Source organism: Neophocaena asiaeorientalis, unplaced genomic scaffold, assembly GCF_003031525.2.
Source record: "Neophocaena asiaeorientalis asiaeorientalis breed wild unplaced genomic scaffold, Neophocaena_asiaeorientalis_V1.1 scaffold258, whole genome shotgun sequence".
Taxonomy (NCBI): Eukaryota; Metazoa; Chordata; class Mammalia; order Artiodactyla; family Phocoenidae; genus Neophocaena; species Neophocaena asiaeorientalis.
In genome coordinates, this window is record NW_020172591.1 from 4,031,569 (window position 1) to 4,046,031 (window position 14,463).

The 14,463-nt window shown below is 40.8% G+C and overlaps 1 protein-coding gene across 6 annotated transcripts in view; it reads right to left on the reverse strand.

Moving 5' to 3' along the window:
* KLF7 (KLF transcription factor 7) overlaps nt 1–14,463 on the reverse strand; it is a 105,606-nt gene that overhangs the window by 12,692 nt on the left and 78,451 nt on the right. For all 6 annotated transcript variants that reach the window (XR_003002331.1, XR_003002329.1, XR_003002328.1 and 3 more), the window contains exon 3: nt 4,983–5,106. Coding sequence is in view for 2 of the 6 variants with exons in the window: in XM_024738305.1 (XP_024594073.1) it covers nt 4,983–5,106 (124 nt within the window). In the remaining 4 variants the exon portion in view is untranslated. The remainder of the gene's footprint in view (nt 1–4,982; nt 5,107–14,463) is intronic.

Sequence of the window (14,463 nt, forward strand, 5' to 3'; positions counted from 1 at the left end):
AAAATCTTCCAACAAACAAAAGCCCAGGACCAGATGGCTTCAGAGGTGAAGTCTATCAAACATTTAGAGAAGAGCTAACACCTATCCTTCTCAAACTCTACCAAAATGTAGCAGAGGGAGAAACACTCCCAAACGCATTCTACGAGGACACCATCACCCTGATACCAAAACCAGACAAGGATGTCACAAAGAAAGAAAACTACAGGCCAATATCTCTGATGAACATAGATGCAAAAATCCTCAACAAAATAATAGCAAACAGCATCCAACAGCACATTAAGAGAATCATACACCACGATCAAGTGGGATTTATCCCGGGAATGCAAGGATTCTTCAATATACGCAAACCAACCAATGTGATAAACTATATTAACAAATTGAAGGAGAAAAACCATATGATCATCTCAATAGATGCAGAGAAAGCTTTCAACAAAATTCAACACCCATTAATGATAAAAACCCTCCAGTAGGCATAGGGGGAACTTACCTCAACATAATAAAGGCCATATAGGACAAACCCATAGCCAACATCGTTCTCAATGGTGAAAACTGAAACTATTTCCTCTAAGATCAAGGAGGAACAAGACAAGGTTGTCCACTCTCACCACTATTATTCAACATAGTTTTGGAAGTTTTAGCCACAGCCATCAGAGAATAAAAAGAAATAAAAGGAATCCAAAACGGAAAAGAAGTAAAGCTGTCACTGTTTGCAGATGACATGATACTATACATAGAGAATCCTCAAGATGCTACCAGAAAACTAAAAGAGTCATGTACCACAATGTTCATTGCAGCTCTATTTACAATAGCCAGGACACGAAAGCAACCTAAGTGTCCCTCGAGAGATGAATGGATAAAGAAGATGTGGTACATAAATACAATGCAATATTACTCAGCCATAAAAGAAACAAAACTGAGTTATTTGTAGTGAGGTGGATGGACCTAGAGTCTGTCATACAGAGTGAAGTAAGTCAGAAAGAGAAAAATACCGTATGCCAGCATATATATATGGAATCTAAAAAAAAAAAAAAGATGGTTCTGAAGAACCTAGGGGCAGGAGAGGAATAAAGATGCAGACGTAGAGAATGGACTTGAGGACACGGGGAATGGGAAGGATAAGCTGGGACGATGTGAGAGATTGGCATGGACATATATACACTACCAAATGTAAAACAGATAGCTAGTGGGAAGCAGCCACATAGCACAGGGAGATCAGCTTGGTGCTTTGTGACCACTTAGAGGGGTGGATACGGAGGGTGGGAGACGCAAAGCGAGGAGATATGGGCATATATGTATATGTATAGCTGATTCACTTTGTTATGAAGCAGAAACTAACAAACCATTGTAAAGCAATTATACCCCAAAAAAAGACGTTAAAAAACAAAAATTAGACTAGGTCCCTCACCACTGAGGTTTTATTTAAATCTAGTACACCAGCAAGATACTTAGCCATGATTAATTTATATTTATTAATTCATACTTACTGAGTTCCACATAGGAATAGTAAAGTAAAAAGTAATAAACTCAGCATCTAGAAATGCAGAATCAAATAATTGTAAGGTAATATACCCCCAGAGGGTATTTGTGACTCTACAGCAGTCAGATGACCTTGAATAAGAAGGTCCTTAATGATTGAAATTTGTTCATTACAGAGAACTAGTCAAACCCCTATTGTAGTTTCTGCTGCTTATGAAAAAGGCCCAGTAAAGTCACATGGGCATTAAGCTGATAGCAATCCTCTAGGGCACTGAAGGGCCAGATAGGGGTTGGTATTTGTCACCACCTCTTACTGAGCTGACTTAGAGATCAAAGATCAAAATGCCTCCTCTAAACTTCCCAGGATCTTGGAGGTACTACCCCGGGAGCAGTCTCCCTAGATTATATCTGCATATGACCACTTGTGGAAACAGCCCTGACAACCACCATCAGCAGCCTCATGCTCTGTGGGCTGAGAAAGAAGATTCAGCGCTGTAAGCAGCCGATCACTGAGTGGGCTGCACTGTTGAGTTTGACAGTAAGAAAATGGCAGAGTCACCTCACTGCTTTCTCCTCTAACCCAGACCTGAAGCCAGAGGTCACAAAACCCAATGTCCTCAGGGGCCAGGCAGATAAAGAAAATGGGTGCAATGGGTGAAGTGTAAGAAACACACAGCACTGTTAAACTATGTGATTCCACTTCTGATAAGGCATGGATTAAGAGGACATAACGAGAAGTGTGATGATACACGGCGATGGATGCTCTGCCTTCTCACTGGGGAGACTGTGGTGGGGGAGGAGGGACAGTGAGAAATGAGTGACCACAGGGCCATCACTGAAAGGTAGTGATGACTCTTCAGCACCAGAAAATCACGGCCACGTGGGAATGTGAGCCCACTGTTACCAGATCTTCTGCGTTTTTCAGACAAAGCTAGGAATAGAGATCTTTGTGGCACTTAGCAATTTTAAATGTTAGCAAGACAAAGAAAAACTCATGTATGTTTAATCTACCCTTCAGGCAAAATAAAAGTATAAGTTAGACTTATACTTTTTTGCATCTAGAAATGCAGAATCAAATAATTTGGGCTCCAGGAGGTACCTGCTTTAAGGACAAGAAACCCTAATTCTAGTTCGGCCTCTAGGCGGTCTGATTGCTAAATTAAACGAGGCAAGAGATAGGTTTCTTGGGCTCATACACCCTTTGGGCCCAATAGGCTTCAGTGTCCTGCTAAGGGCTACAGATGCCCTCTGTTTCTGAAGGTAAAGTCTTCTAAGGAATGCCAAGTCCCCGGTCGCTCCAGGCTTTCCTTCCATCAGCTTTGGGACCACTCCAACTCCCCACGTCACCTCCCAGACCTGCTCTAGTCTTAGCATAATTCCTGCAACTGAAGTACAAGGTGCTGCCTGTCAGGACACACGAATGAGACTCCTCCCCCTGATTTCTGACACTGTTGAAATGCAATGACCCTTGGCCCATGTCACAGGACTCTGAGCTACTCACCAGCTCCCCCAAATACCACGTCACAGAATTTGTACCACCTGTTCCTCAAGTTTCTAACTCCAGAAACCAGAGTATATTTCAATGAGGAAAATAAAGCAAAAGACTAACCAAATTACCCATCCCTGACATCTCCTTCACTGAAATATCCAGTAGGTGTGAAATATTTCTCCATATAAATCACACAAATGGTCAGGTTTAATCCTAACGTGTCAAGTGCTGGACAGCTGCATACTGCTCAGTAACTCGGTGGACCTAAAGAGAGGAATGCTAACTGGCAATTTCCCCAGATTATGGCCATCCATAATGCACCACCTCCAAGTAACAGCCTCACCACCCTTCAGGGCAAGGCGACTCGTGTGTACCTACTACCACCACACTTTGACAACTCACAAAGGATCCTCTTCATCCCCACTGATATAAGGCTCTTCCTCAAAGGGCTGTGGTCAAAGAGTCACCATCTATATAACTTCTTTATGAGTAGCCAGGGTTAGAGAGGAATGAACTTGAGATGGGAGTCGAGAGACGATATCAAATAAGGAGAAACATCACTGAAATATAATCTGTAGAAGAACAGCTGCTGATTCACATAAATTTAGGGGGACTTTGAGGTAATGGGATAGAAATGAAAAAACAGGTTGTGTTTTTAGGTAGCAGAAGAGAGCTCCAAGGGAATGAGAGACAATAGCTTCATGGAATGTACTTCCTCAGCCCTGGGGTGGGAGGTTATCTTTGGGCTCCAGGAGGCATGGGGGGCTTTATTTAGTTCTTCAAGAATGAAGATAAGAGGAAAATAGCCTCTTCAGGAAAAAGGAAAAAAAAAAAAAAGGAGGAAAAACCTGAATGCTCCTTTATAAGCATCTTAAAGGAGCTCCAAGCCAAGTGGCCACCCATGAGATTTGGCCACTCTTGCCCTGCTCTCCAAACAAACAGGCACTACTCCAGAGGAAGGTCTGGTGAGGGAGGTGCCGGCACAGCGATGAGGGGGGCAGGATGGGAAAACCATTGCATTTCCTCCGACAGAGAGCCAGGCCTCTGCAGACATCCTGCTCACCCCTCCTGCCAGCCTGTGAACTGCTGGCTGAGCCGGGGAACCCTGAGGCTTTCAGGGCTTTTATCGTATTAGAAGCATTTTTCTCATCATAACCAAGACCTTTAGTAGTGCATTAAAAAGATGGTTAATTTTCTTAAGCTTCCTTTTAAACACAGAAATAGGATTAGAAGGCTAACACGCTCAGATGCAAGCCCATTATTTGATTATGTCTAAACCTAATCCTGCCTTCACCTTGGCCTGCAGAGTCTCCATTTTGGGGTTTATTGGTTGATAATGCCAGGGCTGTCAGATACTATTACTTGCGTAGAATCTGCTGCTACGTGCTCTTTCTTCCACTATCAAATGCTGAAGGTTTGAAATTGAATTATAGGATAAGTTCTCAAAGCCTCACCAACTTTTAGAACTTTGTACCTATTTTCAAAGAAGAAAGGATGGTTCAGGCCCCCCAAAGAATGGGAACTCTCTTCAGCAAATTCGTTTCCAACAGTGCTTCGAAGAAAAGCCTTATAACTCACCTTCCCTCCATTAAGCAGGCTTTCTATTCTTTCACGTTATTAAGGATGAGGAAAAATAGTGTTGATGTTAATAGAAAGATCAGAAGCTACAGGTGGCCATTCTCTATCCTATCACTTTTCCTATTACACTAAAATTATCTGCCACATCATCCCCTTGAGGGTAGGTAGGAGCTATGTCTTATTGATACCCAGTGACTATCACAGTTCTGGTGCTCGTTAAATACTTATGTAACTGATCCAAGAATTCACATCATCTCTTGGTTACATGCAAGGAGGCACCCTTATCTAATTGGTTTTCTCCATGGAGAAGTAAAAGGCATTCCCAGGCCTGAGTCTCTGCAAGAGAGGCTTGTGATAAACCCAAGAGCACACGACCAGCACCCCCCCACCCATTTCAGCAACTCCCTTCCCCATCCCAGCAGCTTCTAAGTTTCTTTACCTGTCGCAGTGGTTGCATTTAAAGGGCTTTGCACCTGTGTGTTTCCTGTAGTGCCTTGTGAGCTCATCGCTTCGTGCAAAACGCCACTCACACCCTTCCCATGAGCACTTATAAGGCTTCTCACCTGCAAGAAGAGATGGAATGACCATGGTCAGCAACAGGAACAAAACGGGCACACACCTGATCAGGGTCTGCTACCTATTCTACAGTCTTGGAAAAGGGCTGTGAAATCATTCTTGAAAGACTGCATTTCCTAACACAGTATGTCACATTTGTTTTGTTTTTTTTTAAGTCTCCTGGTGTTTTCTTGTTATTTTATTTTATTTTATTTTATTTTTTAACCTTCAAAAGTGGTTTCACAAGATCTTCAAATCTGGAGCTGTCATTTCAGTTCCCAGAGTCAGAGCATTTCCTTCAACTGGTGAGGGATCAATTTTTATTTATTTTCTATTCCCTGGAGCACTTTGACCCCCTCCCCCCGACTCCAAGCAGAAAGGAAGTGTGCTATTTTCATCTGAACCACAAATGTTTCTAATTCTATTTTTCTCCAGAACCTACAGTAATTTACCATTTCAGCCTATTTAGTCTTCTCCCCTCTCTTCCCTCCTACCACAAACTGTAGCCAGGCAGCTGACTGACAAGGCAAAGAGCTCAGGTCTCCCAGAACCCCAGTTCCTTCCAGTAAATGTGAGTGGATGGACAGTCACGAGAAAAGGCTACGATCTGAGAGTAAAACAAAAATCACTTAACGATTCCCGGCATTTATGTGAAATACAGTTGCAAAAGTCCTATTTAAGAAGCTCATCACTTAATGACTCCAGAGCGTTCATATTTGAGCGTGATACACATTATTACAAAATATTTTTAAAGTCAATTTGTAGAGCAAGGTTTCAGCCACGGTGAAGCTGCTTAGAAGCACGAAATTCGAGCTCTGTGCTCAAGTGACCTTTTCGCACAGTAAATACAGATTGAGGAATATGGAAGAGAAAGTGCATGATTTTCCTAAGACCTTTTTTTAACCCATCAACGTCTGTCATCAAACATGACAAATACTTACCCTTCCAACTGTATGGTGGGCTGGTTCTAATAAGAAGAAAAATGATCTTTGAAATCATGAGAGTTACCGAGCCCTGTAACTGAGAGGCTGGTTAGCATAGCAGTCAACAGCTCTGAAGCCAACCTTCCTAGGCTCAACTTTTGGTTCCGCCCTTAACTGTCTATCCTTGGGCAAGTTAATCAACATCTCTGTGCCTCTGTTTTCTTAGAGATATGTACCTTAAAGGGTTTGGAGAGGATAAATTAATATACATATGTACTATATATAAATTAGAACAACGCCTGGCATAGGTAAGTATTATAAACTGCTAAACCTGAAATTTCCAGATACACAAGTGCCAAAGTAGTACGGCTGCCCCATTATTTCTCCATTTTTAATAGCTCAACGTTCACTTGGCAGCACTTAAGGAGACATTGCCCAGGTACTATACTTGACCCAGTTTCTTCTTTCTACCTTTTTCCTTCCCTTTGAACCTAACTACAAAGCATTCACAATTCTTTATTTGTATCACCTAGAATTGAACCAAACATGATTGAAAAATTTCATTTCATTAAATTGGTGCCCTAGTGGGCTGCTGCTCTGTAAAACCCATGGAGAAGAGGAATGAGAAACACAGGCATTTCTTTTCAATCGAACCAAGAGGACATGAAGGAGGGCCAGAAGCGCAGGAGGAAACCCATTCAGTTTTGGAAACCAGAAAAAAAAAAAAAAAGAATCACTGAGCGGTGTTAAAAGTTCACCTTCTGGATACTTAAAGCCACAATTTTGGAAAAGTGCGCTTGCTGCAGAGAAGGTGAAGAGTGGAGGGGTCAAGTCAGCTTTGGAGTTAGCACACCTGGGATCTTATTCATTCTTTGCAGACACCAGGCCTCAGGGTCCTTATCTGTCAAGTGGGGGTGAGATGCCTGTGTTTATCGTGAGGCTTACATAAGTCGTTGTGTATAAGGCATTTCCAAAGCCTGGCACAAGGTAAATGTTCAATTAATCTGAACCCCCTTTCCTCCCCGTTCGTCTATATTCTCAGAGGCTGCTGAGGAGACAGGTCTAACTGGCCGTCAGTACGAACTTCCAGGGCTCAGGCTCCAGACAGCTGGGTCTAGAGTCACTCTGGGCAAACTAAATATTGGAAAACAGAGAGTCCTTTTAAGTTTTAAGTATTTTCTCAGTATACTGATGGAGAATGGACCAGAAAAACTGTGCTCTTTAGATCTGCTCTGAATGGGTGGGATGCTGAAGGGGAAATAAGAGACCCAAGTAGGAGAGAGAAGTGCCCTCTCAGAGAGGCCTGTTGGCATCATTTACTTAATGTTATTGATCACCCACGAGGCTCTGTTACTTCAAACAAATCTGACACAAACAACAACAAGAAACGGAGAATGAGGCACCAAAGACTTCAGAAATTCAAAATACCTTCCACCCTCAAAGGCCTTCAAATGAGAGTAAAACTGGAGGGTCCTGGAACCTTGGGTACCAAGCATACCCCAAATGCAACAAGGCATCTGGAAATCCCATGACATTCTACAGCAACAAGCAGAGACATCCAGTCCCCAAAATCAATCCCACAATCGAACAGACCCGTCCATCACAGGCAACTACGTTCTGAAGGACACAGGAAGGACACAGAAAATGAGGGAGATTAAAGTAGATGTCTTTGGGTATATTTTTTTAAAATTTCAAAGAGTTTGCTTTTCCCCTTGCTGAATTTTTTTTAACCAGTTTTGTTCTGTTCTATTCTGACAAATAATAGCAAGGAGTTAGTGATTTCCCAGAAAATAATGTAGATGCTCTGTTAATTCCTGGCACAAACCAACCATCCTCTTCCCAGTAGCTATTTCAGTGTCCTTCCAGTCGCTGCATCCCTTTTGCCACTGCACAGACAGAAACTACAAACAGCTTGACTTAGCTCTGAATCGTGTCACCTAACATTGTTTCCTGCTTGCAGCAGGTGCTATACAGAATAACACTACGGACAAGACCCTCTGTGCCCTGCTAGTTTAGCCAAGTTATGCTACAGTGATGCATCAAGTTATTTTTCTAGCTCCTGAGTAATTGACCTACAAGTTGCCATTTCCGCAAATACTCACTAATAAGAAATTTAAAATAACCAAGAAAGAACAGAGCCAAATGAAGGAGTAGTGCCTGAAACAGGGAGAGTTCAGAAATCAGAGGGACAGGAAAAATACAAAGAATTGGGAATACAATTTCCTATCTAAAGCTCACAAATAGTGTGGTTAGGCTGGCCTAGTTTCTGGGTTCTGTACCCACTTCCACAAACTAATATCTACTCTCAAGTCAGTGAAATTCTTCCGTCAGCACTTTGCATGGCCAAGATTACATCCCCCAGACACCAACACCTGACTGCTGGATCTTGGGGGCAGAACCTACACCCACAATGCATTAGTTTTTATCCTAACACCGTACCTGAAGGTTTCTGCTCATTTTATGAAAGGCTTGGGTTTCCTTCTTTAGAAAAGAATGGCTTTCTTTATAAAAGAAAACAAAGGCTTTTAGAAAAAAAAGACAGGGGGTAAAAGGGGTGTAGGAGAAAAGAAGGAAGGAAGGGAGGGAGGGAGGGAGGGAGGGAGGAAGAAAGAAAAGAAAAGAAAAAGGCAGTTCAGTAATAACTGAACAGATTCATGCAAAATCAGCTCATCTGCCTCACCCTCCCTTCTGTCCTTGCTCCACTCCAGGTCCTATTCCTGGGTATAAAACAGAAAATGTCATAGCCCTGCCCCACGCTACACTTGCGGCACCTAGAATGCCCAGCATTTGGCTCACTGCATCTCAAGAGTGAACAAAAATGTTCAAGAGAGGTCTCTGTGAGACAGGCAAATGGGAGACAAGCTTCAAACATCAGGACTCAAGTCCCGAAGGAGTGTGTCAATGAAGGCAAGCACGTGACGAAGAGGATGTATAGGAGAGCATGACAGTGCCTGCACGGTTCACAGGGCCCGCAGTAGAAGCCGCTCTTCAGAATTTCAGGGGGAACATCAAGAACTGCTTTTCCTTTCTGGAAATTATTAACCCCAGGAAACTCATTTCCCTGGGGGAGTATGTGTCACGTCAGACGTGATAGTAGGTCTAATCAGGTGTAAATAGATTTATAGCCATATGAGGGCTCTTAAGGAGAGTTAAGGATGCTTGAGAAACAGGACTGACATTTAGCAAGGCTGAATCATGGCACAAATTCATGCTTCCCCACAAAATGGCCTCTGAAATGGAATGTGGTCTAAAGCGGTGTGGCATTTTTTTTTTTTTTTTAGTTTCTTATAGAGTAACTCTTCCTACATCACAAACATCACATTTGATTGATCAAAATATATCGTTACCATTACCTTTTGAACATGTACCTTCAATACATGCAGATTTATTCATGAATTATATAAATGTACTAATGTCCTAATATATTAGGATATTATAAAACATACACTCAATATAGAAATTTAAAAGAATTAGGGTCAATTAAATATAAATAGAAGTTATACATTTTTCTTCCTGCACTCAAAAAGACTGTGTTGCACAACCCTATTTTGAGACCATTGCCCTACAGGGTAGATGAAAACAGCTTGGCTCCAAGCTCACTGGTCTCTGTGCTTCTATCCTTGGCCCCTACAGTCTATTCTTGCTGCAGCAGTCAGAACAACCCTTTGAAAATGTAAATCGGAGCATGTGTGTCCCTTAAAGGTGACTTCAATCTTTATATTTCCATATAATTGTTTTCTTTAAAATCCCCTGGATTTTATTTTATGCATTTAAAAATATTATTCTGCAGAGGGTTCCACAGGCTTCACCAGACTGCCAAAGAAGTTCATGACCCAAAAATGGTTAAGAAGATATTAAAGTGTAAATGCTCCAATGGTTTCCTATTGCTTTTAGAATAAAAGTCAAAAGCCTATAAGGTCCTGTAGTATAGAGTCTACATGATCTGCCACCGCCAACCTGATTCCCCACGCCCTATCTGGCTGTTCCCATCTCAGAGCCTTTGCACTTGCTACCTGGAACACTCCTGTTGCCTCACTTCATTCAGGTCAATGTTCAAATGTCTCCACCTCAGAGAGACCTACCCTCCCCATCATCTGCTGAACAGCAGATTCTGTCATCTTCTATATACTACTTAGTCACTCTGACATTAGACTGCATATTGTTTGTGTGTACTACTGTCTGCTTCCCCTAGGAGAGTATAAGCTTCATGCGGGCATCTCTTTTGTTCATTGTGATACCAACAGCACTAAAGCAGGGCCTGGCTCAATCCTGTAAAAGAAACTGCATGAATAAAGCATCCTCATTTGCAACAAAGACCCAGGTACAGCAGAGGCGCAGGACAGCCTGAGTGATTTCAGTCCCTCTCTATGTACTGAACTGGCATAAGAGTAGAAAATGTTTGCTTGCTTGTTTAAATCTGGCCACGCCTCTGTAACAGGGACTACAATGTGAAACTCTACAATGGATTAACTATTCCTTCACCATCAAAGATCACTTCCCACTTCTTCCCTATCTGCCCGAGCCTAAAAAAGGAGTATCCTGAAAATCTTCCTGTAAATCTTCATCTCAACCCTGGGATCAGTCTCCTGAGAAACATCCCCTCTGGGAAACCAAGTGCATCATTTTACAGAACTCATTGGTAGAGGTTCTCACTGAAGATGGGTTTGGGAGAGCATAAGTGATATGTCAAACGTATTGCACTATACATTTGCCTTTAAGATATAGATTGTAGCATGAAATACGAACAGGTGTCAGAATCTTGCATTAAAAGTCTCTTGAAAATAAACATTGCTAATGCAAATTTTCTGCATTCATTTCCTGATCTGCAAAATTTCAAGTTCCTAATCCATTTCCTAAGGAGACTAGGATGTTGATGTACCTATGTTTCTGTTAAAACTAATCCTATTTCTTTTTATTTGTTTAAAAAATGTAGCTACTAGATTTCTGTTATCTGGGCATGTTAGGGTCCTAGTCTCCTTAGGACTTGGATTAGGAATTTGAAATTCTGTAGATCAGGAAATGGAAAAGCAAAATGGAAAGGAGAAGGGGTACTCTGTAATGGGTTTATATTGTCACCTAGCACATCTAGAGGAAACCAGAAAAGACCCATCAATTGCTTTCACATCACACTCAGCAACACTAGAGAATTTAAACCACCTGGGGAATACAGACACTGAGAGAGAAAATGTCACAAAGCTTTCTTAACATTGGAAAAAGAGGCTCATCCACCAGAGGGCAGACAGCAGAAGCAAGACGAACTACAATCCTGCAGCCTGTGGAACAAAAAACACATTCACAGAAAGACAGACAAGATGAAAAGGCAGAGGGCTATGTACTGGATGATGGAACAAGATAAAACCCCAGGAAAACAACTAAATGAAATGGAGATAGGCAATCTTCCAGAAAAAGAATTCAGAATAATGATAGTGAAGATGATCCAGGACCTCAAAAAAGAATGGAGGCAAAGATTGAGAAGATGCAAGAAATGTTTTTAAAAGATCTAGAAGAATTAAAGAACAAACAAACAGAGATGAACAATACAATAACTGAAATGAAAACCACACTAGAAGGAATCAATAGCAGAATACCTGAGGCAGAAGAACGGGCAAGTGACCTGAAAGACAAAATGGTAGAATTCACTGCTGCAGAACAGAATAAAGAAAAAGAATGAAAATAAATGAAGACAGCCTAAGAGACCTCTGGGACAACATTAAACACAACAACATTCGCATTATAGGGGTCCCAGAAGGAGAAGAGAGAAAGGACCCAAGAAAATATTTGAAGAGATTATAGTCAAAAACTTCCCTAACATGGGAAAGGAAATAACCAGGAAGTGCAGAGAGTCCTATACAGGATAAACCCAAGGAGAAACATGCTGAGACAAATAGTAATCAAACTGGCAAAAATTAAAGACAAAGAAAAAGTATTGAAAGCAGCAAGGGAAAAATGACAAATAACATACAAGGGAACTCCCATAATGTTAACAGCTGATTTCTCAGCAGAAACTCTACAAGCCAGAAGGGAGTGGCACGATATACTTAAAGTGATGAAAGGGAAGAACCAAGTAAAAAACTTCACAATTCGTATGGAAACACAAAAGACCCCGAATAGCCAAAGCTATCTTGAGAAAGGAAAATGGAGCTGGTGGAATCAGGCTCCTGGATTTCAGACTATATTACAAAGCTACAATAATCAAGACAGTATGGTAGTGGCACAAAAACAGAAATATAGATCAATGGAACAGGATAGAAAGCCCAGAGATATGTGGAACCTAGAAAATGGCACAGATGAACTGGTTTGCAGAACAGAAATTGGTATACAGAAGTAGAGAACAAATGTATGGACACCAAGGGGGGAAAGCGGCGGGGGGGTGGTGGTGGTGCTGGGATGAATTTGGAGACTGGGATTGACATGTATACACTCATGTGTATAAAATGGATAACTAATAAGAAAATAAATAAATAAACATTAAAAAAAATTGGAAAAAGAGTAACCAGTAAACATCACTCCATAGCTTGGCAATCCCTTCTCAGGGTGTATGTGCTACAACTAAAAAATACTCCACGTTATTAACGCTGCTTTGGAAAACTGTCTCAGAGTTCCTCTTAGATTCCAGCTAAATTTTTTTTTTTTAATGATAATGTTTGAAACATTTATTTACTAAATCACTTTGAGATTGATCTACATGAATTCAATAAATTAAACATTTAATGGAAAATTGTAGTGAGCAATGCAATATACACATCATGATGCTGTGACAGGTTTGTAAATTCTCAAACTCAAAGAAAACGACCATGGCCCCGTTTTCCAGATTGCCATTTTTAAGGTGGAAATGGCTTCCAATTATTATTACTAACATTGTTAAATATTATTAATAATCATTGTTCCAGCTGAATTTTAAATATTTTTTTCCCAAGGTTTTTAGATTAGGGGAGTGATGGAAAAATGAGACAAGGGCTTTATTTTCCTGAATTTCAAAAGCATTTATAACTATTACATAAAATAAAATATGTACTCATTTATTTATGCTCCATGTTGATTGTTTTCATTCATCCATTTACTTGCTCACCCAAAAGCCAACTAGGTGCTAGGGCCTGAGTTACTGAATTTATGCAAAGCACCAGACACTTTACAGACCATACAAACATTTACTCTATTTTTTTTTTTTAGTTTTAAAACAACTAATAAAATAATAACTGGCCGAGATTAGGTTAACTCCTCATTGCCTGGATCACCACCTTAAAATGGTTGTTTAAAAATTTATAAATTAAAATTTAAACCTTATATCCTTAAAGAGGTATAGCTCCTACTTCAGAATATGGAGAGAGGTGAGAAAGGATTTTGACTTAATCCCACAGCTGTCAACAACTGCAGTGTCCAATACAGTAGTCAGAAACCACATGTGGCTGTGAGCACTTGAAATGTGGCTAAGGCAACTAAAGAACTAAACTTCCGGGCTTCCCTGGTGGCGCAGTGGTTGAGAGTCCGCCTGCCAATGCAGGGGACACGGGTTTGTGCCCCGGTCCAGGAAGGTCCCACATGCCACGTAGCAGCTGGGCCCGTGAGCCATGGCCGCTGAGCCTGCGCATCCGGAGCCTGTGCTCCGCAACGGGAGAGGCCACAACAGTGACAGGCCCGCGTACCGCGAAAAAAAAAAAAAGAACTGAACTTCCAATTTAATTTAATGTAAATTAAAATTTGAAAACTGAAGCAATATAAAGAATATTTTATACTCTTCTTTTGGTAGGACTGTATTTAACTTTAACCATTGAAAATTTAGCATATGGATTTAGGCATGCAATAAGTATAGAATATACCGGATATGGAAGACTTATTAATAAAAAGAATATGTAAAATACAGCTCAATAATTTTTTCATATTGACTTATGTTGAAAGAATACTTTGGATATATTGGTTTAGATAAAATATATTATTAAAATTACTATTACCTATTTCTATTTACTTTTTACAAAATGTGGTTACTAGAAAATTTTAAATCACATATATGGCTTGCATATATTTCTATTTTAGACAGCACTAGTTTAAAATATAGCTTCTATGTAGAATTCCCACCATTAATTCAAGTGTAAGGGCTCATCCTTTCTAATCTCTTACCAATGCCCAGCACAAAAAGCTATGTTACCACCCTGCTATCCAGATTCACAAACCCTAACACACATCATCCAAAACAACTCATCTCTGTCTGCAGGTAAGGAGGCAAAGTCAAATACTGATACTTCTGGTCTAACTCACTGATAGTGAAAATACCATCAGCCTCTTCAGTGTGACAACCTGGGTTCAGCCAACATTAATTGTTGGTTCTAATATGCACCGAGCAATGACAGTGCTAGAGATTAAAGCAAAAGTAAATGGTCTCGGCACTAAAGGAGTTCCCAGGTGGGGAAGCCCCACGCGTGAACACAAACCATTACAACCATGACC